This window comes from Anarrhichthys ocellatus, unplaced genomic scaffold, assembly GCF_004355925.1.
Source record: "Anarrhichthys ocellatus isolate YVR2014 unplaced genomic scaffold, GSC_Weel_1.0 scaffold25, whole genome shotgun sequence".
In the NCBI taxonomy this organism is placed as follows: Eukaryota; Metazoa; Chordata; class Actinopteri; order Perciformes; family Anarhichadidae; genus Anarrhichthys; species Anarrhichthys ocellatus.
The window spans coordinates 1,043,867-1,068,878 of NW_022280055.1; the positions used below are offsets into that span (position 1 = coordinate 1,043,867).

General features: G+C 43.3%; 3 protein-coding genes across 3 annotated transcripts in view; 2 read left to right on the forward strand and 1 right to left on the reverse strand.

Annotated features, from left to right (window-relative positions):
• extl3 (exostosin-like glycosyltransferase 3) overlaps positions 1-5,315 on the forward strand; it is a 25,537-nt gene extending 20,222 nt beyond the window's left edge. Inside the window, exons 4-6 of the mRNA XM_031861511.1 lie at positions 578-722; positions 833-961; positions 2,372-5,315. Of these exons, the coding sequence (XP_031717371.1) occupies positions 578-722; positions 833-961; positions 2,372-2,581 (484 nt within the window). The 3' untranslated portion in view covers positions 2,582-5,315. The remainder of the gene's footprint in view (positions 1-577; positions 723-832; positions 962-2,371) is intronic.
• A 280-nt stretch (positions 5,316-5,595) lies between these two features.
• Positions 5,596-19,366, reverse strand: syt14b (synaptotagmin XIVb). Its single transcript, XM_031861512.1, has 9 exons — positions 19,317-19,366; positions 16,116-16,163; positions 13,294-13,440; positions 11,519-11,656; positions 10,680-10,918; positions 10,018-10,455; positions 9,053-9,233; positions 8,639-8,695; positions 5,596-7,887 (listed from the first exon to the last, which is right to left on the reverse strand). The coding sequence occupies exons 1-9, from the start codon at positions 19,327-19,329 to the stop codon at positions 7,571-7,573; spliced, it is 1,578 nt and encodes a 525-aa protein (XP_031717372.1). The 5' UTR covers positions 19,330-19,366; the 3' UTR covers positions 5,596-7,570.
• A 798-nt stretch (positions 19,367-20,164) lies between these two features.
• On the forward strand, positions 20,165-24,823 carry LOC116391345 (cytosolic 5'-nucleotidase 1A-like). Its single transcript, XM_031861846.1, has 6 exons — positions 20,165-20,404; positions 20,550-20,717; positions 21,695-21,824; positions 21,968-22,090; positions 22,404-22,588; positions 23,329-24,823. Exons 1-6 carry the CDS (start codon positions 20,291-20,293, stop codon positions 23,692-23,694), a joined length of 1,086 nt encoding a protein of 361 aa, XP_031717706.1. The 5' UTR covers positions 20,165-20,290; the 3' UTR covers positions 23,695-24,823.
• The last annotated feature ends 189 nt before the right edge of the window (positions 24,824-25,012 follow it).

Consider the following 25,012-nt stretch of genomic DNA (forward strand, 5'->3'; position numbering starts at 1 on the left):
GTGTGTGTGTGTGTGTGTGTGTGTGTGTGTGTGTGTGTGTGTGTGTGGCTCATTTGACATCAATTATCTCAAACTCTCCCAGAATTCCTTGCCTCCACTCTCGCCCAAAGAGGAAGCATTACGCAGCAGCTGACTCTCAGGCTTTTCAGTGGTCTCACATTTGAGACGTTGGATTGCTTTTTGAAATTTCTTGCGTCGTCTGTGTCTGTTGAAGGAACTCCGAGTATCTGATCTAATTAACTGAAACACAGTGTTTCCTGCAGTTACTGGGCTCCATTATGTGTAAATATGAGCCAAGAGAGACCATTTGGTTTTAAATACACTCGTAGAAGACAACAGACTGGTTACTAAATTGCTCCCAAGAGGCAAATAGTTGTCACATTGCTTGTATACAGTGGATTACAAGTTTAAACAGATGGATGTGAACAGACAGACACTTGGAAACCAAACTAATGACCATTAAAGAAAAAAGGGACAAATACCAATAAAAGACTGATTAATTCTGCCCAGTCACGTCTTGATTACTCGATTTGAAATGAGGAATTCTGCTGACTTTGTGTTCCGCGGTGTCTCGCAGAGTGTGGCGTGAGGCCAGAGATCGCATCGTGGGTTTCCCCGGGAGGTACCACGCATGGGACGTGAACCACCAGTCCTGGCTGTACAACTCCAACTACTCCTGTGAGCTCTCCATGGTCCTGACAGGAGCTGCTTTCTTTCATAAGGTCAGATCTTATACTCCTCACCACTCTCCCAAAAAAAAGAGACATACAGCATTCACCTGAATTGATCTTTTGGCCGTCTCATTCACTCGTTACCCCTGCTCGTTTTGTAGTACTACGCCTACCTGTACTCCTACGTGATGCCCCAGGCCATCAGGGACATGGTGGACGACTACATAAACTGCGAGGACATCGCCATGAACTTCCTGGTCTCTCACATCACCCGCAAACCACCCATCAAGGTCAGTGACGGAGCACACGCAGCACCCGCAAACTTCCCGTTCCCCCCCTCAGGGCCCTGTGTGTTTATGTTTTTGCCCACTTAGCCTTGCCATTACTCAAACTGACGTATCCAATATTCCACACAAATGATAAATCAAAAACACAAGATCGAATCGGTGCTTTATGCCTGATTTGTCCACTGGATTTTTATCGGAAGGACATTTGTTCAGCTGAGCGTATTGGCTAGACAAATAATTATAGCAATCCAGCCATGGAAGCTGTTGGAGCAAAAAATGTTATTGCAGCCCTCAGTTTAAGTTATTTTTGATTTAGTGGCGTGTTAATATTCACGGGTGTTTCAGAGGGGAATTAAGGACCGCTTTGATGGAGTGTGTTGCATGACGGCAATTCACTGTTAGGAATAAGCCTTGTGAATAATGAATTTGGGGCAAGTTTGAACGCGGAGGCCTAAATGGAGAGAGGGACTGTATTTCTCTTTTAGCCCAAATAAAACAGCAAATACATTGATTTTATGCATCACTGGTGATGAATTACCAACAATCGAACTCGGCTTTTAGGGATATTTGTCTTTTTCTTCAACATTCATGTAGTTTTAAACGGTAACTTCAGTATTCTCCAACCTGGACCCTACAATCCCTCATTTTGGAAATCGGTCCAGTATCGAGGGATAACGCTGCAGTTTGATCACTCCATCAATGTACGTTCTCTAAAAGTCTGTTTCTTTGTCACCTACCTTTCTGTTTATTATTGTGTCATGACACTTGTTGCCGGAAGACACCGCTGGAAACGTGAGTGAGAGTCAGAGAGAGGAGTTGTATCCGTTTCTATGTCATCGCGGAATATTCAGCTGATGTTGACAATGTGGAAGCAACGCAAGATTGCAGAGACTTCTCCTTGAGACGTCTACTTGGTTAAACACAATAACAAACAGTCATTTCTAGTCAATGGTCGACTACTTTGCCCGTTGAAAAGACAAGTGGAGAGTTTATCAGCTGTAGCTGGAGAGCTTGGTGTTCAGCCAGAGTTGATTGTATCATGGAATAGACTGCACATCTTTTATATCACACTTCCACGGAGAGGACAATATTAGTGTAGGGTGTCTGTCATACCAACAAGATCATCACTGAGTATGACCTGGAAAATAATCTCTAGAAAAGAGTGGGAATTCTGAAACAGCATTGTTGTTTTATTGTAGTGTAGAGCTAGTTATTGGTACGAGTAAAATAGAAGATCAGACTTCTTCACAGTATGTTCTCACTTTAACCATCGCAAGAAAAAAAGCCTTTTAGGATGAGGACTAGACGACATGTTTGGCAACCGTAACGCTATCTCTGATGACGAGTTTGGCAAAGGTTACTAATACTGCCAATAACCGACCGACTGTCTCTCTCGCTCTCTGTCCATGTTAGGTAACGTCGCGCTGGACTTTCCGCTGCCCCGGATGCCCTCAGGCCCTGTCGCACGACGACTCGCATTTCCACGAACGCCACAAGTGCATCAACTTCTTCGTCAAGGTGTACGGCTACATGCCACTGCTGTACACGCAGTTTCGCGTGGACTCTGTGCTGTTTAAGACTCGCTTGCCCCACGACAAGACCAAGTGCTTCAAGTTCATCTAGCAGCGGGCTGAGTGGCCCAGCAAAGAGCCAAAAAGCAGGTTGAAGGACTGGAAGTATTTATAAGACCAGCAGCTCCCACTGCGAGCAGTGATGAGGACGGACGGGTGGACGGACTGCCGGATAAACGCACAGAAGGAAAGTTTGGGGTGAGAAACAAGTTAACCTTTAAAAGCTGTTGGCTTGGTCGTCTAATCCACAACTCGACTGAAAATTTGAGGAGTGGAAGCTGAAAGGAAAAACTGCCAACAAAAATAAGCCTTTCCAGTGGATGTCCCTCCTCCGTTTTCATGTTCTTCAATCACGCTCGATCATCAACCACTACAGATGTCATTTGCACCTCTCAACGGCCTGCTGAGGACAAAAGGACGGTTGTACACAGTGTACAGAAACTCTCCCGCGATAAACTCCACCTGACTGGAGCTATCGGTTACCCAATCACCGACAGACTGGTGTCAGGCTGCGTTGGGCCCAGCAGCTTGTTGACAGTTTCAGTAAGTAGAGCAAACGTGGCAGCAGCACACGGTTGCCACTGCTTCTTCTTTTTTCTCCATTTTACAGTTACAAACTGTACTTCTTGTACGTGGACGTAATAGAAGCACTGATGGTCAGAAGTATTTTATTGAACAATCTTTCTTTCATTTTTTTTTTTTTTTTTAAATAATGTCTAAATGTATAAATCTGTCGAACGAACATTTTCCGGAACGTCCGAAAACGAGACAGGACCTTAACTGAAGAGTCGGCCCAATCACGTTTAGTAGTGTTACGTTCTCAAGAAGGAATTCTCTTCAGCGGTCACCATAATGCCTCAAATTTGTCATGAAAACCAGCCACCATCTTGTCATTTTGTTCTGCCTACAGGGTGTGCCCTCTTCGAGGTCTGTTTTTGATGCTATGTCATGTTTCAATGTGATAATATTAACCAATCAACGGTTACAATGTCCCCTTACTGAAGTGCAACAAAGTCAACAATCACAGCTGCCAAAATCTGTTGTAATTATAAGGAAGATTAAATGTACTATTAGGATTATGGATTTTAAAAGTTGAACGGTAACAGCTTGACATATTAGGAAGTGTTTGCTTTCAGGCAGAGAGTTGGATGAGATTGTCTTCGCCTTCTCTAAAATCTGTCGAGTAAGTTTAACGTACAGACCGTGAAACAGGAACTAACAGCAAATTCAGAACCGCTGAAGCTCACTAAGATCAGATCTTCTCCTCTAACTCTCCACCAGAGACCAAATAAGCATAAACTATTGAACTATTGTCTTAATATTTTGCCAGTTCCGGCTTTGAGACAGAAGTATAAGATTTGTCCCGCCATGGTTATGTCACCCTCCTGTATAGACCTGTTTCCCAGCTCAGACAGAAACGTCACTTTACAGTGTCGCCGTGTTGGTTTCACTTCTTTTTTTTTTTTTTTTTTTTTTTTAACCATTGATTGATGAATGTTTTCTTTGCCAAATAGGTACGATGTCTGCTGCTTTACATTATGGTCTGCAGGGTGCACAGTGTGAGGATGCAGTCTAGTACACCCTCATCCACTCTGCATGGTACTTTTTTAGGAGTCGACCCTTTGGAGCCTTTCCCCATAATGTGTTGTACATCCAAAGTCTTTTATTTGACCGGACTTAATTTCTGTAATCTGAACAAAGAGATCGACCGAAGGAGTTACCTTTTAAAAAGAGATATTTGGATAAGTTTCGTATTTTTATTGTTCTCCCGCCTCCAAAAAGGTTCTAACTGTGAGGATGCTTTTATGACACAGAAACTCCCATAAGTCCATGGTTCCTGTATATTTATTGAATAGATTATTTAAAAAAAGATTTTTTTTTTTTAAACTGATGACACATTCAATAAAATGACAAGACGTTTATTATTCCTTATCACAAAGAGGTTACGACCCGACTGAGCCGTGAGCTTATTTCTTCGCCAAGGAAAACTCGCTCGTGCCACTGAACGCTTGAGTAGGAACTTAACTGACCTGAGAGCGGCGCTCAGGCAGACCAATGTGTTTTATAGACGTCAAGATGACCTGATTGATAGGAAGGTCGACCTGAAACAGAATATCGTTGACTGAGCTCCTGCAACAGTCAGTTGGCAAGCAGTAAAGTGTCTTTGAAGCCAAATGTCTACCTGCTCCAGGTGGCTGCTGCTGCTGCTGCTCTCGGGCCTCTCCAGTGAAATATAACAATATTTGACTAGGCTTCTTTAGCTAAACGGGATGTATGAAGAGCCAAATTCCTAATTACACTGATGTAAAATGGCCATACAGCTCAAACGAATCCAAATTGACACTTCTGCTGCACCAGAGATGGGAAAAAAAACCCGGCCTGTTTCCAAAACCTCGTTACACCTGAAAACTTTTACCGACACTCTGGGGACCTCATAATCACCTGGCTGACTAAACCTGTTCTGGGGCGTAAATGGGGTCAGCTGGTATGTTGGAAGGCAAAGCCCCCCATTCCTCCAGTCCTTGGTGCCTCCAATCTAGGATCTGTGGCACAGCTGGTTTTCCGTGGCCCAGAGCAGGATCAAATCCCCTGCAAGGCCACAGTGGCCCTTGCTAGGTGTTAGGAGCTGTGAAACTATGTGCTCCTGGGGTCTGATCCACGACTGGTTGAGGCTCCAGCCACCTGCAACGCTGCTCGCGCTGTGCCAGACTGATGTTGACTGATGATACGAACATACCGTTGAAGGCCAGATTAATGGAAATAAAAACTCAACATTGTTAAAACTTTGTTTGACTTATGGCCTCATTCTTTTCTCCGTCTTTGCAAAACACGTTCCATTGTTTCTGTTTTCTTGTCGAGTTAACGCTGGTTTGCTTGATGATAAGATTGACACCACTTTCTGTGAGGTGAAGATGAAGCTACAGCTAGCAGCTTAGCATGAAGAATTGAAACGGCTAACTTAGTCTGGCTCCGTCTGAAGGAAATAAGATCGCCCACCAGCACCTCAAACCTATTAAGAAACATGTTTATTCGATCCGTATTGGGTCAGCATAGCCAGAAAAGCATGATGTGACCAGATGCAGTGGCACACCCTGGTATTTTTGGCTTATTGTATGTGACATACTATATATTGGGACACACTTAATTCCATACTAACATACTATTAAGAATGCTGAAACAGTAGGTCCATGTGAGATTTTTAGGTGGTGCGAAACCTTAATACGGAAATTGCATACTATTTATTTTAAAATATTACTGTATGCAAACACTGGACACTACCCCTGCATAAATATCCCACAATGCAATGTGGTAGTGACAACATTCACTGCACAGCTTTGTAACGTCAATCCCGCCTCAGTTTAATGGTGTGTATAAGATTTTTTTTTTTTAAGTAGTTCAGACTTCGTGAGTCTTAGATTACCAACGTTTACCAACCGGAAAAAGCCAATTGTTTATCTGGCAGCAATGCCAGATAAACATTGTTTCCCAGCAATGTTTGTATTTTTTTTTTTTTTTTTTTTTACAAGGAATACAATTTGACTTTGAAGAAATGTGGCCCTGCGGGAGGACTGACGGAGCGAGGTGTGGTTTGCAGCGCCCCAAACCCAGAGGAGGGGGTTCAGATGTGACATCACTGGGACGAGGAGAAGAAGAATGCATCCCACACCCTCGAGCTTCAGCCAGCAGAGAGATGAGGGAGGTAGTCGTACTTTTCACTGGGACATGGGGTGTGGCTGTGTAGCCTTCAGAAGTCTTTGGGGGGATTTTCTGACTCATTTTAATTTGTCTGATGACGGTTAAAGACTGGCTTTGTTCCAGATGATAACAGAAAACCAGATTCCTCACACGTCGGGACAACGTTTTAATTTATTATAACCTTTATTCAATAATCCATCTTTTTTGCAATAATTTCCTTTTGCCACTCCAGCTCAATTCCCGGCCTTAGCACCGCTGTTATCGGCGCTGCCTCAGTCCTCAGAGAGACGGCCAGGTTTATTGGAGGAGGAATTGGCTTCTGCATATTCCTCCTCAGCGGGAAGCACCGTGTTTCTACATGAATGAACATGGCTGAGTTGTCAGAAGGCTGAACGGTGAAACGGGCTCAATCTGTATTACACAAGCAAAGGAAGCTGCTCTTTGATACCGGTGGCATGCGGAGCTGTGTCCAATTCTGTAAGAGACTCTCGGCGAGCACGAGACAGAATTTCATTCCTCTCGCTGAAAGTGGCGTCGGATGCATAGTGTACCGGGTTATGCAATACCACCATAACAAAAAAAGAAAAGAAAAGAACGCTGTCTTTGTGCAGCACATACCCCAAAGAGACGCCCACAAATCCGGTAAACCATTTGACTGATAATCGAAAAACATAAAAGGGGAAACAGATGAAAGGATCTTGCATAATGGCATGTGCATGTAAACAAACTGTACAAAGCATTGCTTGTAAGCATAGTTGCAGCATCTTATAGGCCCTTTTGTAACAGTCTTTTTGTTCCATTGCCTCCTCTTCTGTCAATGGCTATGACTGATAGAGAAATGTCTGGTATGCTGGTGGCAGCTGAAGTCCAGAGAAGCCCAGCAGAGACGGGGAGGAGTCTTGCTAGTCACGGACCGAGCTCTTTGGTCCAAGATTCAGAGACGGGAAATGTTTGGAAGTGTCTTGCATTGTCCTGTAAACAGTTGGTGTACATGCAGATCTCGCTGTAGGCAGCATTACTGGAAAACCTCCTCCTGTTCTTGGTTTGTTCAGTAATTATAACGCAATTCATTTTCAGTCTGCCTCTGTGCGTCAATAAAAAAAGGCTGGCGCTGGTGTTTACACCTCCACCAATAAAGTCAGTCAGATTAAAGGGGATTAATGCATGACGGCCCTGGCAGTGAAGACCGGGGAACCCATGCCCGCTCTCACACCTGTATGCAGCACACACACACATCACACACACACACACACACACACACACATCTCACAAGGTGCCTCCTGCTCCCCACAGACTCCGACCGTCCAGGGAATGTTGTCAATGTCAGTCTTCCTAAATCTTCCCCCTATGTGTCGGTAAGGCTGTGCCAGTGGCAGACCTGCTGTCCCTCCGCCGCTTTCATCTCTGTCCAGTGGCTCTGCTGCTCCTCGCCGGTGCTGTTGAGGCCCAGGGAGACCCAGCCCAGCCTCTCCCTGGGCCTCATGCTGCTTCGGCGGCAGAACACCGACAGCACCAGAGACACCTCGGACAGCTGGAAGAGCGCCACCTGGAACAAGAAGGTCTCCTTGTAGGTGGGGTTGGGCTGGCCGCGGCACACGGCCGTCTTGCACTTGGACATCTCTTTCCCCTTTGAGTCCAGCATGGTCAGCTTCACGTAGGTGTCTGCAAGGAGGTGTGTGGGAGAGAGCGATGAGAGAGCGCCATCAAGTGGTGGGATATCAGTGCTGCAACAAACTGTGCAGCAGAGGTTTTATTCAGGCGCACATTTTTTTTTACAGCATTGATAATGACATTTTAGGGGTGACCTGGTGGATCAACGGGTAGAGCGAGCTACGTATCATTAAGTGGCTCGGGTTCGGTTCCGGCCGAAAGGCTCATGTCTGTCTCTCAAATTCAAATATGCCGTACTGGCACGAATGTTCCATTTTTAGGTTACACTATTGCCAAAGCTGAATTATATATTATTAAATAATTACGTTTAAGTTACACAAATATGAACATATATAGAGCTGTATTAGACTACAATGACAAAATAATACACATGAGATACAACTGAAACCTAAAATATGTCTTCTATAAGGGGTAATTGTTAAAAGACTAGTTCAGCATTTTGGAAAATATGTCTTCTTGCCGAGAATAGATAAAAAAATCGATACAACTCTCATATCTGTGGGTGAAATATGAAACTACTTTTAATTTTTAGAAGTAGCAAAAAAAAAAAAAAAAAAAGTGTTGCTCTGAAATTTGGATAAACTACCCAAATATTTTGAGGTTTCATAATTTATTTGCGCATTACCAGAACTTAATCCAACGGAGCAAATACGTGATGTTTGGGGTCAAAACCTTCTAATCTACACGTGATTCAAAGACTCCTAACACTGATTCGATTACTAGTAATTCACTGCTGACTTACCTCTCATGATATAAAGCTGCCCCCCTACGAAGTGTTTTATACAACAGAACAGGCCGTCTGTGGCACACACACCACCGCACACAAAGGTGGAAAGAAGAAAAACAGGAAGCAGTTTAAAGATTGTGAGACACACCAGAAGGTCAGCTTTCACGGGAACTCTGATAAGCAGCAATTGCTCCAGCATTATGGCTTTAATCACTTCGGTTACTAAAAAGCTGGTGCTGTTGCCAATTCATACTTCAATGTAATGGTGCACCATTTGTTAGCTGCTGGGAGTCTTGCCCATCTGTTTAGTGTGTCAGCCCACTTTCCACAAAGGAAAAGAAAACTTACATCGCCACTCAGCACCTCAAACCAAGCTGGACACAAACCCCAAGAATGAAAACGGTTTAACATGGGTACTTTTGTACGTACTGACGGGTTTGTCGGACGCTGTGGTTTTGAAGTGGCTTCCCTGGATGACCTCAGCCGATAACTGACCCGTGGCGGAGTTGTAGAGGAGACCCAGGAGGACCTCTGGCAGGGAAGAGTCTTCAGTAGAGCGGCAGGACAGAGCTCCTGCACTGCGAGAAACGCTCACAACAGAGCCGCAACCCTGGCCAGAGGAAACACACAGGGAGTTAGTCAAACAAGTACTCGATGGGCCATGAAATATAGTCCAGACTTTTATTTTCCCTTCAGAATGAAGAATACATTTGTTAAACCACTGGCTTTACATCTAGCTAGCTGTACTTTGACTGTATTTGTGTGCAAATTAGCAAATGTTTAGATGCTAAACTTTTAACCTGCTAAACATTAGCATGTTAACATTCAGTTCAAGGAGAGCCTCACAGTGTTTGACTAAGAGATTTCTTACCTCTTGTAATTTGATGTTCTAATCTGCCTGACGACCTGGCATGACAGCTACTGTTTTTAATGCAACTATATATTAAGTACTGAAAGTAGAAGATTCTGTGCTAAGATTGTTTTTTATAGTTTATTCCGTCCATCTACTGATCGATATCTTTTGACATTATGTGTGAAGGTCTCACTGAAAAAGTGCATCTGATGATGCAGTGAAACTGCTTCCTTTAACAAAATAATTGAATCTTGTTTGAACGTCAGCTAATTAGTCAATTATCAATCAACAGGAAATTAGCTATTTTGATAATCCCCACAAAAAAAGGACAAACGTGTGTGGTTCCAGCTCCTCAAATGTGATTTCTGTCTTTCATTATGGTAAATTGAATATTATTTGGATTTGAAATAAAGACATTTCAAATTGAATAGAGGAAGTGGAGGTTTAATAGACCTAGAGAGGATTAATATATTATGAAAAGTGTCTTGCTTCAGATATAACTATGCACAGTGCGAGATAGAAATTCACAAAGTGTTCTCACTGTGAGTTCAGAGCCCGGCTCCAGGGTGACAGGTAGAGCGATCTTTCCCTGCAGGTTGAGCTTAGTCAGGTAGAACACCTTCTCTCCCAGGACTTTCTCCTTTTTCATCCGCCTGATGCTGTACAGGCGGAAGCGAACAGCGTAGTCCCCCAGGGCCTCCTGTTCCACTCTGGAAAACTTAAATGTTTCCGTGAAGACAGGACACGGACCCTTCTGCACGCCGGTCTTGGCCCGTTGCTTCTTGGTGGGCAGCAGGACCAGGTGGACCTGCCATGCGATGTTGCCCGTCTGCTTGAGAGCGGGGATGTCTGTCGCCGCAGTGACAGTCACTGCCAACCACTGCTCGCCGGAGTCGTACTCGAAGGCGACGTCCAGCGTGCCGTATTTGGCCAGTGGCTCTGGCTCGTAGGCAGTAGGGAGCTGAGGACCGGAGCCGTCCTGAGCGGAGGAAAGAGAGAATCAGAGTATGAAAGAGGAGGGAATCTGAAGTGTTAGAGGGACCTTCGTCAACTTACTCTTGTTCCTGAATAGTATTAGTATAGTCAGTTACGTCCCCAAGAGAGTATAGTTATGGTGAACTACAGGGCAGGTATAAACTACATATAAATACATTTCTACTATAAACTAAGAAATTAAAGAACATACAGCAGCTTTGATCTCACCTCAGGTCCCAGCACAGCGGTGCTGTCGCTGGGTATGTCCTCCTCACAGCCTTTGTTGAGGTAGCTCTCGGTGTCCTGGTCTACACTGGCCTCGCTGGCCTCACTGGCACAGCGGGACGACCCCCTCCTGACCCCTCGGGAACGAGAGGACACGCGCGCCGCCGGGCCCTCGTCCTGGTACGGAGGAGGCTGGGGCTCACTGACGGAGGAATTTTTCTTTATTCTCTGGATCCTGTTGGCTGCTTTCACGACAGTGACAGAGCGGGATGCGGAGGGAATGTGATACGAAGAGGTGTGTTACTGGAGACGTACTGTGCTCGGCAGAAATATTCATTAAGCATGCAGCATACAGTCGACCGCAGAGTCGGGTTAAAACCTCTTAAACTGTGCCGGAGCCACAGGTGAGTCCATCCTGGTAAACTGAAACAGCCGAGAGGTGTTCAAACTCTGTGTGATCAGCATGTAGGTCCAATGACATTTTAACGACAACTAAAGGAACACCCCGGCATTTTGGCAATTGATGATTGATGTATATTTTGATGCTAACACGTTTGTACTTTAACTTGAATCTCTGACTTTTACTTGTTTTTGTCTTTGCTGTAGTATTACTGCTTTCGCTGAAGTAGAATATCTGAATACTTCGTCCACCACTGATTATTATGATCAATCTCACGCAATCATCTTATGTTATGTGCTTTAATTATTTCCCTCATATTTTATCTCATTCATTATAAAGTGCGTCTTGTATTTTGTAACCTTTCGTTTCTACCGTGCATGTGTTGCTCCGCTCACCTCTCCTGGTTAAATAAAGTTTCCTGCAGAACAATGCACACTCTCACCCCGTTCGCTGGAGGCTTCGCTGCTGTAGCCTCCCTGCTCAGTGGACTGTTTGCATTTGTTGCTCCATGCGGAAGTGGTGTTCTGCTGGGCCACAGCCTCGGGGCCTTTGTCCTCCTCGCTGTCTGATAAAACTCCCTCTGGAGAGAACACACACAGAGACTCTTGTTCACACATTTCATTTATCTTATACAAAAAACATATTATGTGCAGTGAGGCAAGAACAAAGATGCAGATGCTGAAACTGGCACACAGCACTCTGGAGAGCTGAGTTTTTAGGGTAAGAACTTCAGGTTATGATTCCAAAGAGTGAAGAAGAAGAGACCCAGAAGGTGAAATGGAAGCAGCACGCCATCTAACCTTGTTTTCCTTTTTTTTTCTTCTTGCTTTTCTTCCCTTTCTTCTTCTTCTCCTCCACATCTGAGGCCTCTTCCGATTTCTTCGAACTCTCCTTTGCTCCTTTCCTCTTCTTCTTGTCCGACTTTTTCTTTTTCACTGCTGAGCAAGATCTAGACAGCTCGGCCTCTTCCTCGTCATCTCCCTCTCTCTCAAGGCTGTCCGCCGCCTCTACCTTTTCTTCATCTTCCGGCCTTTTCTGCTTTGATAACCCGCTATCAGTCTCAGGACCAGGTGATGGAGGTGGTTGAGCGGTGGAGCTGTCTCCGCTGACACTGTTGTCTTTTTTCTCTAAAGCGTGGGCTTCCTCTTCTTGCGCTCCATCTTGGGATTCCTCTTTGTTTTTATGTGCCATGGCTTCTTTCTCCAGCTGCTTTTCCCTCCTTTCTTTTCTCCTTTGCTCTCTCTTCTCCTGCAGCTCCCTCTCCTCCTCCTTCCTCTTCTCTTCCTCTGCTAACTCGGCTTCTGTCTTTTTCACTCGCCAGCATCCGTCCCTCCATTCCCACTCCAGCTGGCTCGGATTGCTCTTGGCCTCGTTAGCATCACCGGACGGGTTGGTCTTCGAGGCTGTGTTGCCGGCCTTGCTTCCTCCTTCCTGTGTCGTGGAAATCTGACCCGACTCCTGGCCACTGTTTTCGCCATCTTCCTCGTCTTGCACCTTGCTGATGATAGTGGTGACCTGCTCCGTCAGCTGGTCGCTGACAGCATAGGTGACGTCGCTGACGGCGTTGGCCAGGTCATCCACGCGGCTGGTGACCGAGTCCAAGAGGGAGGAAATGTTGACAGACGGGAGGTTCTGCTGGAAGCTCTTGAAGAAGGCCATCTCTCAGCCGGGGATCCCGTCACCACGCTGGCCGCTAGATTACCTCATCAGAGGCGCTGACACGGACATGTGGTCGTTAGAAGGGTGTAGCGCTAGCATCACAGTGTGTGCTGAGCTCAACACGTGCATAGAAACCAACATGGGGATTATAAGCGTTTATTAATTGGTGAGCTAATCTGACGGGACGGTAAAAGAAGCGACTGTCCTGTTATGGAAGCAGCTTATAATATTAATAATATTGCATGACTGATACTGTAATGAGGCAAATCATCTGTAGAAATGGTGGCTCTAAAGTTATTATTGTTTGTTCATAAAAACTGAATCTGAATTATGAATCAATCATACAAACATGAACACACACTTTGGCTTATTCTGGAGACAATACACAGTCAGATATACAGCTGCACAGTTGAGCATACAAACATACAATGAGCCCACTTATGGTGGAACAAATTGTGTATATTATTGCGAGATATTTTTTTGGTTTGGGAGCACTGCTATCCCAGTTCAAGTGTGTAAATGCAGCCACTGTGGTAGATCGATGTGTGTGTTGAGTACCTGGCTTGTTGTTCTTATAGCCACTGAGATGTGACAGATCTGCCGGACTCTCCACTGACAGCTTGTTGCTGAGGTAAAGAAAAAACAGAGCCATCAACGCCATGAAGGCTGCAATGGAAGACAGGACACCCAGAAGCTCAGGAGAGACTGAGGAGGAGAAGAACAGAAATACAGAGGGAGGGAAGGAGAGAGTTGCAGGGGGGGGAGACAGACAGAAGAAAAGAGAAAACAAAAAAACATAATACTGATTATTGAAGTCTTTTATTCTTAAGAAAAAAACATGCTATAAATAAAAACAAACGCAGATGGCTGCAAGCTAAAAGAAAATGCTTTTAAGGCTGTAAACAACTCTACTTTGATACCACAAATAAATCCATCTGATGATACGCATTCTATTTGGTAATCAAACTCCTAAAATGTCGCCTCGCCAGTCGGGGGGGTCAGCATTAGCTATTGTGCTTTTAAACAATCGGAGCTTGTTCCACTTCAAAGGCATAACAGATACAATCTACAGCAGTGTATGTAGGACAACCATACTTCATGTAACCATGCAGCCCTGCGCTGCTGATGTGCTATTTTTATGAGAGCCTCAAAGGGGCTGTATCTGACTGAAACGTAGAACTCTGTAAACCAGCCAAACCGCACTGGGCCTGCACTTAATACGCTACAATGAATCCCTTAGTGTTTCACGGGAGACACACGACACAGGTGTTTTATATTAACTGTTGACTAAACCCCTGCCATGAGCAGCGATTGTCCAATCATAGCTTAGCAACCGTAGGCAAGCTGGGGACTTCTCCACATGTTGAGGTGGTGAGCATGGTGCTGTAGAGCAATAATTTGCATTTAAAGACATTGGAGTCTCTTTCTTTTTTATAACCACAACAACCAAATTGTAAGGAATCGATGCAAGTGTGTGTTTGCTCTCCCATGTGCTGCACAGGTTATCATGTCCAGATGGATAGCTTACTACCGCAATAGTAACCTGGTTACCCAATGTCTCTTTTGGCCGCCACCAACTCTTGAGGGAAATATCTGGGTCTTCACCAGCCAGTCGCTCACTTTGTCTGTCTCCTGTGTGATGCTGAGCAGGTACAGAGGGAGGGTTTTTTTTATTTTGCTGCTTGCCATGTCTGGAAAAGATACTGATGAGAGCGCTGAGACTGAACCACAGCAATAACCCAAATGTTGTATGGTGTGTTTTGTAGCAGGGGCTCATTTCTAACACACCTGTGACTGATTAAATTGGTCAACAGTGTGAAAACTGGTGTTGGTACTGCAGAGCACGAATGCGAGAGGAGGAGAGAATAGAAGAGAGACAGTTTCTCAACCCTCCTGACTACAGACTGAACTTATGGATGGACTTGTTTCACCATGGCAACAGGCAGAGACCACTGCAGCCTGACAACTATGTGCTGCTGCCGACTGCCAAAGTAATGAATGCTAAATTCCCAAGAATGGCAAGAGAAGTGGGAGAGAGATAAGAGCTCCGACGTGGCGGCAGAGGCTTACCTTCTCCAAACGGATATCCTCTTTAAAGCCAGCTGTTCCCCAAAAAAGCACTATCAGTATTTCTGCTGCTATAGATAGTAAACCATCTAAGAAGAGGGAGAAACAAAGTTGTCTCTGCTCTGAAGTAATCCGACATGTAATAAATCCCAGTCCCCGGCCAGCACTTGCCAGGCTTACGTATCAACTCTCACTGCAGACAAGTTGTGTGTGTCGATTGTGCCAGAATGAACCTCTGCAGCCGAAATATACACAGCTCGTGGCCCTGTGCCCCGGGTGTGATAACGCTTCATACATGGCCCCCGCTCTGTAAATGTCAACGACAGCTGAATAATTTAGGCACCTGAGGTAACCTGAGGCCTCCGTCCAATGTACACTGGAAAGTGGAGCGGCAGCAAGCCTTAGCAACAGCTCACCCTGCCGTCGCTTGTTTTTTATATAACACCCATCATTCTCAGGAAAGCTTGATGTTTATTTGAACAGATTAAAGTGGATCCTCCTCAGCCACTTCCCTTTCTCTCTGAGTGTGTGCATCCACGAATTGTGTGTCTGAAAAGAACACACAAGAAAATGAATCTGTATTTTGTTTTTTACGGCGTATGAGCTGAGGCTGAACCCAGGACTCTGAAATGAGCCTCGGGATTCAATCAGCTTCTTTTTTTTTTTTTTTTTTTCGAGGTAATGACTCCAGTAAGCTGACTAATAAACATGAAAACACAGCCACTGAACCATTCAATATGCAAACAGCAAATTAATAATAACCTGGGAGGAAACGTGAGCTCATTTAGATCAAATGTTTTTGTGACATAAGAACAAGGGAAACAAATCCTTCTGTTGTGTTAGCCGTCACTAATTCATTAATGTAATAACTTATCCCACTTTTAAGTTGTTAGACCAGTGCATACTTAACCTGGCTCTACTTTGTGGGGCATGCTTGTTTAAAAAGTAAGTAGGCGATGTGGAAATGTTGCTTACACATGGACTTCTGATACGAAACAAAACCTCCGCGCTGAATAAATCATGAACACACAGCTGCCTTCTTTTGCTGAAGTAAACCAAAACTTGATATGCCATGCATAATTCACACGCAGGCATTATGCTTTGTGAAGTCCATATTGAGACACTTTCTATTCACCAAACTTCAGTGAACATTCACAGGAATAGAGCTAAATGTTTAGACATAGCAATCTTTGTGCTTTTAAAGCGATGTCGGGGAGTACGGCCGAGCACGAACGCCATTATGCTCCGAATGAAAACAAACACAAACAAAAATATGCTCTTTTGCAAATTTGCAACGTGAAACATGGCCTTACCTCGTCTGGCACAGATGAGCTCATGAACACCACAGTTCCTCCCCCCTCCTGGGAGAGAAAGAGAGAGAGAGAGAGAGAAAAAGTTTGGAGTCAGAAGTTATAAATATGATTCCATGTAGGCTACGGTAGAAACATATGTTCATGCCTCAGGTTTGGGAGGCTGGCAGATGGATATGCCAACAACTATAAAACTGATGAGCTGGAACCAACAGAGAAAAAAAAGTTCAATCCAATGAAATGGTTAATTCTGAACATCAAGTTAGCGAGGTATTTGGAAAAACAAATATTGTAAAAATATTTGTGAAACCACTGTAAACCTGGCGCCGGTTAGCTTAGCTTATCTTTGCTCGAAGACTGGAAGCAAAGGAAACAGCTCGCCTGCAAACATACAGAAGCCAAAGTGTAAAAATCCCAAGTTTTTGTTTGAGTTGTGTTCAGTACTTCTTTTTTCTTTTGGCTGTGTTAATTATTGAGCTTTAGAGATGCCCATAGGCATTTCACCTTTGGTAAGAGCTATGCTAGCTGTTTCCTACTACTTCCAGTCTTTATGCTAAGCTAAGCTAACAGTCTCCTGGTTCCAGCTTCATACATTATTTAATGGACAGATATGAGCGTGGCATCAATCTTCTCATCTCGGTAGAGAAAGAGGGAGAAATAAGTGCTATTTTGAAAATGTCTAGGTATTCCTTTAAAATAGTGTGGGCATTCATGGGTAAAGTACTGAAAACAACTTAACATTATTATTTTTTTAAGTACACTGTTATATATCTGTAACCATCTTAAAAGCAGAACTCATGTTTCAATGGAATAAATCTCTCGGAATAGGTCATAACTGTGATGAAGGCCATTCATGTTGTACATTATTCATATTAAATGCAGTGATTATTACGTCAATGCATATTTCATAAGAAGTAATAATTCAGGAATAATTGTGTTTCCTAACATGGTCGAAATAATGAATTATTTATGTATGTATTTATTGGTCTACAAGTAGTAAAATATAGTTATGAAAAGTCTAAAAATGGTGAAATCCTTCTTTAAAATATACTCAATGTGTTAAATTCCCAGATTGAAATAACAAAGTCATGACCTCCGAACTCAATGTCCCAACCGGTTTGTATATCGTCAGTTAAAGTTATGTTTCACCTAATTATCACCAACTAATATGATCTCATTGCATTATCTGGAAATACGTTATGTTTTTACTATTTTCACTCCATTATTTCCTTCACAATCCCACTGAGGCTTAACTTAATGAGGGACACTGACACTTGAGTCACACACTATCTCTCTTGGCTCGTCACCTCAGAATTTAATGATGCAGGTATCTACAGAGGCAGAGAAAGGCCGACCTGTGTTATGTCACACAGCAGACAGACACTCCCTGGACACTAAATGTTAGAGGATCTGTCTGTCGGCTATTCTGTCACAGACAAAAAGCTTGCCAAAATGTAGCAATCAGTTTAACACTGGTCACTGATATCCCTAAAATGCTTACAAGAGGGCTTTTTACAGTATTAGGGTAATACGATTATTTTGAGTGTCTACCTCTTCAGCCATATGAAGCAGTATTTTTTGAGTAGGCCAACTCTACTTGTATGAGTTTCAAATATCAAAGCACTGAACTGCTTGTTTGTGGTGACGGTGTTGTAATTGGTTAAAGTAAAACCGCAAGCTTCAAGCTGCAAAAATAGCTCGGCTTGTTTTTTGAAGCCATCAAACAAATAAAATCTGTTCAGAGAGAAATCTATTCTCAGGTGATTCTTCCAAAAAGTCATCTAGGTTAACTGGATTCACATCCTACCAACACAATTACATACAAACCTAAACATTTTACGAAAGTTACAGTTAGTTTGCATATTGTGTAAAAGGAAAATATAAAGAGCCCATGAAGAAATCTGCGTCTGTCTCCTTTAAAATGCCCTATCCCCTTGATATGTGTGATACTTTGAATTAGGACCCACAACAAACATGTTATCTACCTATAAACTGCATAGGCTGCAATTGGGTGCTTTTGTACAATATTTTTTTAAAGCACGAACTAAGACAGAAACAATGAATTGAAGTAATCAGGAGCAAATTCATTGATAAAGTCTTGAAAATTGGAATGATAGAATGAAGCACCTGAGGGCTCTGGGGTCTGGGGAGCCCATTGGATGATGGTTAAATACCTTTGAAGACATATTTCAGATTATTTTAAATGATAATATATATTCTAACTTTCAAGAATAAACCATTGCTGTGTGAATATATGGGCTAATTCAAGATTGAGTATTTATAGCAGATATATGTATTCCTTTACCACTGGTGAGTCACCGATATGTCTTTATAAAGCCCCCCTCTCTCTCTCTCTCTTTCTCAGGTGACGTGTATCAACAAACACTGCTGCACGTATGGCTGCACGTGACATAATAAAGAACAGTGCCCATGACGGGACAGGGCAAGGCACGCGCCTACTCTTCACACTGACTGCATCATTTTTTTTCAACGCTGCTCGGTGTCATGTGTGTTCCGGTCACATTCACTAAAACCTTGAGGAGATTGTAGCCTACACATTACCCATGCAGCTTAGCGAGAATGTCAACAGCACGTGCATCCACGAAAAATAACAGTTATTTGACAACAGCGATTGCTTTTCCAACTCAAGCCGTTATTTTATTGTATTATCGATAACAATACACCATATTCATCCGCCAGGTGATGTAGTTCTTTTACAGTGGTAAAACAAAGTTGTCATGTGATGCTTAGTAGCAGCCTGCTGTGATTTTTCGGTTGAAGCCCAAAATAAATATTCATATTATTTTATATTTAATCTCTGTCACAGGCGTGTCTCAATCGAATATTTTTGCACAAACGTGACTGGGTCAATCAAAAGCTCCGGGACCGTCTTCACCCGCGTCCACTTTAGCATCACTTCACGCGGCTGAGAGAGCACGCGCGCATCCCATGAAGGGATCACAACATTCCTGCATCAGCGCGGGTGTCCGCACTTCACAGCATCATCCTCGTGCCGCTAGCTGTCCCAGCTCCGGAGCACTGCGGCACGGCGTAATTTAAAGCAGAAACTGCTCTCAGCATAACAGACATTCTGAATAAAACATGATTATTATTTATTATTTTTTTTTTACAAACATCATTCTCATTCCGTCCCGAGCAAAGTTTCACACGAGTCCCGCAGGACACCTGAGACCGAGTACTTACCGTCAATCGCCATGATGCTCCGTCCCGGACTCTACCAAGTGTTGGGGGTGTGATGGAGGAGGGAGGAGGAGGGAGATCATTCATGTGCAAGTGGACGGTGTGTGTGTGTGTGTGTGTGCGTGTGTGTGCATAGGCATTTACTATTTCAATATCAGAAGCACTATGTAAACTATTAGGCCTAATATTCAACATGTTTTTCAAATTGTGGGATAAAAAGGATGAAATGAGCCTCTACTGATCCCCAGAGGCCAAAATTCAGTTGTTGCTATTCTGCTACAATACATCAGGATTAACAATCTTATATGATAATATATCATTTTACTGCACGATACTTTTAGTTTGATACTTTAAGTACGTTTTACTGATAATATTTCAGCACTTTTATTTAACAATGATTATGAATGTGGAATTTTGACTTAAACTAGAGTATTTTTTACTCTATTGGGACTTTAATTTAAGGATCTGAGAACCTGTTCCACCACTGGTTATAGTGGGGATGATGGTGATGTGTTAATTATATATTCCTAGTTTAGATTTTTTTTTTTGTCTTTTTGTTTGTTGTTACTTGATTACTAGTATTTATTTCAGAAGAAAGAAGGGGAGACAAAACAGAGTATTTATTCCTACATATTTCGTTTTCTTTTTTTAATCTGGGAATAAGCGAAGCACACTAATTGCCAAATATAATAGTATGCTGTTGCATTGATTTTTTACAACTAAGGGGCCCAGCACAAAAATAAAAAAACACATCAAAACAAAAGTAACCTGAACCGTGTAGACAGGGGAGGTCCTATTATCCCGTCTCCCCCTCACCAGCCAATCAAATGCCAGGGATCTGCCGACGTCACTACTCGTGGACGCACCACCGTTTTTTTTCCCCTAAACACATTTCCGCAAAGTTCACAAGCATCAGCTGCCTCACATTTAATCGGGGTTTTTTTTATTAACTTTTAAGACTTACAAAGTTCCTAAAAATGTGTGAAGTCAAACCAAACGATTCGGCTCCAACTGAAGACGGCGGAGAGGAGAAAGACTGGGCCGCGGCCAAAGCTTTCTTTGACAACCTCAAAACCAACAAACCGAGACCCGTGAGTATTTTGCTGAAACGTTTTATTACCATGGTCTTGTGTGTTAGCTGCACATACTTTCTTGCACACAATTCTGTGACTTTCTAAGTGCAGACAAGGCTGCAATAGCACTTTCTTTTTTGCGCCCCCTCCCATCCACTCGCAGCCCAAACCCCGGTATGCTGTCACCATCGCAGTCTCGTCTCGCACCCTCTTCAACATGGTGGCAGAGAGGAAGATCTACGAGGACGAAGGATTGGAGAAGTACGTGGCTTATCAGGTGGAGCATGAAGAAGAGCCGCTGAAGCCAGGAGCTGCTTTCCCCTTCGTCAAGGTAGGTCTGGACCCCCAGTAGTGTTAACCTGCAGTAAGGTCTCCGTTTGCAGGGCGTGGTGCCTGGAATGTAACGTTATTGCCTCACCTGAATGCACGTTGTTGCCTCAGGCCACACCAGGAAAAGCTCGCTTTGTAAGAAGACTGCAGTGTTTCCTGTTAAGGGACAACATGAGACAGTTTGAACCCCTGCATCCACAAATACAGTGGTTTGAAAGCCGTGTTACACATCAGGCCACACCTCAATAAGTCAAGTAAAGTATTTGAATTTTGGACCCGTCAGATCCAGTACAATCATAAAACTGTACTGGATCTGACGATCTGACATTTTTCGCTTACACATGTAAGCGAAAAATGTCTATTTAAGAAGGACATGCGCAGTGCCAGGATAAAATCCCTATCAAAAACTATTTGCCTTAAAATCTCCTTAATTCTCCTTCCGTCATACAACTCATTAATTCACACCATTCTTCAGTCAGACAACACAAACATTTTTAGGATTGAAGGAGATGAAAAACTACTGTACAACTTCCTGTAAAGGTTGATTGATGTTCAGTTCCTGTGATTCTGCACTCTTGAACTTGTCCAGCAACTTTTTCACGCAAGTTATCACCCTGGAATAGAGGAACATCAGGAGAAGAGTGACAGTAAAATCAACTTGTATTCCTACTCCAGTGACATATCATATCCAGTGACAGTGATTTATCAGCCCGGCCATTCAAGTCTGTCTGTATCCAGCTGTGTCGTGCATGTCCATACAAAGATGCACAAAACGCCCAGATGAAGGCGGTAATGCTTTGTAAAGCACATTCCTTTGTTGCAGTGTCGTTTTAATACCATTGACGTTCCTTTTTAAAAAGCTTAATTGAAAGAAAGCTGTGGCACAGTGTTGTAATGTTTGTGTTGTAACCTCATGTTGAACGCTCTTGAAGCAACATCCCGGCTGTTTGATGCAAAGGGGTCCGCCCTCTCACGCAGGCGCTGATGGACGTCAACTGTCGACTGAGGAAGCTCTACCCGGACAGCGAGGAGCTGTTTGATATCATCTTAATGACCAACAACCACGCCCAGGTCGGAGTACGCCTCATAAACAGCATTAATCACTACGGTACGCTGCTCCTTAAGCCAGACATTGTTGATTGGTTAGCACGCTGCAGCAACAGGCACAATCATTACTCAGTCTAGAACTTACCCACTATGGAGGGGGGGGCTTCTTGTTCACATATCTCCAACTTGCTTTTATACTTACAGATCTGACCATAGAGAGATTCTGTATGACCGGAGGGAAAAGTCCTATAGGCTACCTTAAGGCCTACATGACCAACCTCTACCTCTCCAAGGACTCGGATAATGTCGGAGAGGCCATAGAGGAAGGTAAGTGATGCTGTTGGATTATATAACACAGATTACTATCTCACACAACCTTGTTTTGATGCATGAGTTGATTTCAGCAGCCTCAAGATGTGTTTGTACTTCACTGATATTTACACACTCGCATGTTGACTCTGTGTGTGTGAGTGTGACTCATTCACGCTGTTGAGGGAAACCTCGACCCGCCGCTGTGTCAGCAAGAAGGAGCTGGTTGGAGACGGCCGCGTGATTCACGGCTCCAAACTTTCTCCATCAAACATAGCGATGGATGCACATCCCGAAGCATATTTCTGACCAACCCCCTCCCCTCCTTCAGGCATCGCTGCAGCCACGATGTTCACTCAAGAAATGGATAGTGAGTTGAGCAACACCGAGCTGAGGGTGGCGTTTGATGGCGACGCCGTCCTCTTCTCCGACGAGTCCGAGATCATCGTGAAGCAACAGGGCCTGGACTCCTTCTTTGACCACGAGAAGGAGTTTGTGAACAAACCCCTCGCACAGGTAACTGATGCCTGTTTCTATGTACTTTAAGATCACTGGCACCTCATGGAGAGCCTGTACATCCAGAGTATACTGATACAAACACAGCCTCATACTGATCTTCACAATGATCTTCCTTTAAATCATACAGATTTTTTTTTCTTTGTAGTTAATTCTTCTTGAATACTGTCGATTCAGTGTTTTACTCCATTCACCCTCTTAAACAAATTTAAATTTAAAAGTTTCATTGGGCTGTGATGGCCGAATTGCTGTTTCAGAAGCTTTTCAGCATTGACAAGAATATACTCAAAGATACTCAAAATGCACAGACCACAATCATCGTTTTCCATCCAGATGTATCTGCCTTCAGTGGATAGAGTCCTAATAGAGTGCTCAGGGGGACTCGTCTAATGTAAACAGTTTAGTTTTTTAGTTTCGGATTATTTATTCACATCTATACATAAGCATAAAACCAGGAAACAGGAGAGATAAATAACATAATTCAGCAAAATACAAAGAAAGTAATGACAATAGGATGCAAACAAACTGAACAGATGAGTTATCAAAGGTAATAGCTGTGAGAACAGCAGCTGTATGGGGTAAAACAAGGCTCTGGAGAATGTCTGCAGGCTATAAATGAGTTTTAAAATCCATTTTGCCCTCCTGTGTGTGCATTTAGTTTCTCTCCTCTTTTGTTTATCTGTCCCCGTGTTCCTTATTTCCAAACATTTTAAATTAACTTGATTATTTGGCTCTTTCAGGGTCCCTTAAAGTGCTTCCTGGAGGCTCTGGGGAAGCTGCAGAGAAAGTTTTACGCCAAGAACGAGCGCATGAACTGTCCCATCCGAACCTACCTGGTGACGGCCCGCAGCGCGGCCAGCTCCGGGGCCCGCGTCCTGAAGACGCTCCGCAGCTGGGGCCTGGAGATCGACGAGGCTCTCTTCCTGGCCGGGGCTCCCAAAGGGCCCCTGCTGCAGAAAATCAAACCGCACATCTACTTCGACGACCAGATGTTCCACATTGAGGGGGCCAGAGAAATGGGAACCATATCGGCACACGTCCCCTACGGGATCGGACAGAAGTACCACAAGGGGAAACTCATTGAGCAGCCTGCGAAGGAAAAGTAATAACCTGAAACTGGTTGAAATATTAAATACCCACTATGCTCCAAAATACAATCTTGCATTTATGAAAAATGATCTGTTAGAAGAATACCAGCAATTTTAAAGGATTGAGGTAATTAGTTGTTGATGCCGTCTACAAAGTTTCCTATTTTTGGGTTTTTTATAAAGTATCTTTAGGATAAGTTTTTATTGATGAGTGGGGGAATGCATTTTCAAATCAAGAGTTACACCAGCTGCCACAAACTATTTCACTGAATATTGTTGTGGAGGAGAAACACCAGGTTCGAGATTACCTATCGAGGCCTTTTAACTGCACTTACTGTGTACCTGTTCACCTTTTGAGGGAGCTTTTGTTCTCATTTACATTTGCGCTTATGTCATTTTCTTTACAGTTTTATACAAATGTTGTTTTATGTATCTTGGTTTTAGCTGTTGGTCCTTGGCCTAATGAATACCAGGGTGGGAGCATATATACGTATCTGCTGTAGTAGTCTTTCTGCGTTTGCTCTTTGATGGACTTAAAGATCATGAGCCAGGTAAAAATAGCCAATTTCAACTCAAAATGTCTAACGTTCTGTTATTAATTTTTCTCATGTGTTGGGGCATATTAGTATCAGCTGTTATTTTTAAAGGAGCACTTATACAGGTAGAATGTCTTTGGCTTACAGGGAACACTGATGCTGTTTTTTTTTGTTACTGTCTTTGTTGTTGATGCACACAAACCAAATAAGACTTTATATTTCTCCTCAAACGTTTATACTCATGTTCTGAGTTGTTAACGCTTGCGCACTGTACCTCATTACCAGGCAGCACACTATAACTACACCTTTCTGTCACGTTATAGTGCTTTTATATGGAACTGACTACATATACTATACATGTTTGCAAATTGAATTTGATGTATTTTCAAAAATGTGAAAATGTTTTCACAACTATACATCATTGTGGAGTTCTACAGTTACACTTGTTTGTAAATGTCTGTATCGTGTCTGATAATGTCGACAGATCATGTGGTGTTTTTGAACTGATTGTAATCGTGTCCACGATAACATGATGTTTGTACAATTACACTTTTCTATACTGTGATTTCTATCCAGCCTTTGCGTGTTGAGTGCAGAGGAATAAAGGAATGTGGAGGAACCTCAATGGCTGTTTTTTGTCAATGGTGGAAAGTAATTAAGTACATTTACTCAAGTACTGAGCTACAATTTTGAGGTGCTTCTACTTTAATTGACTTTGTCCATTTTATGATACTTTATACTTCTACTCCACTACATGTCAGAGGGAAATATTCTACTTTTTAACTTGACTACATTCATGT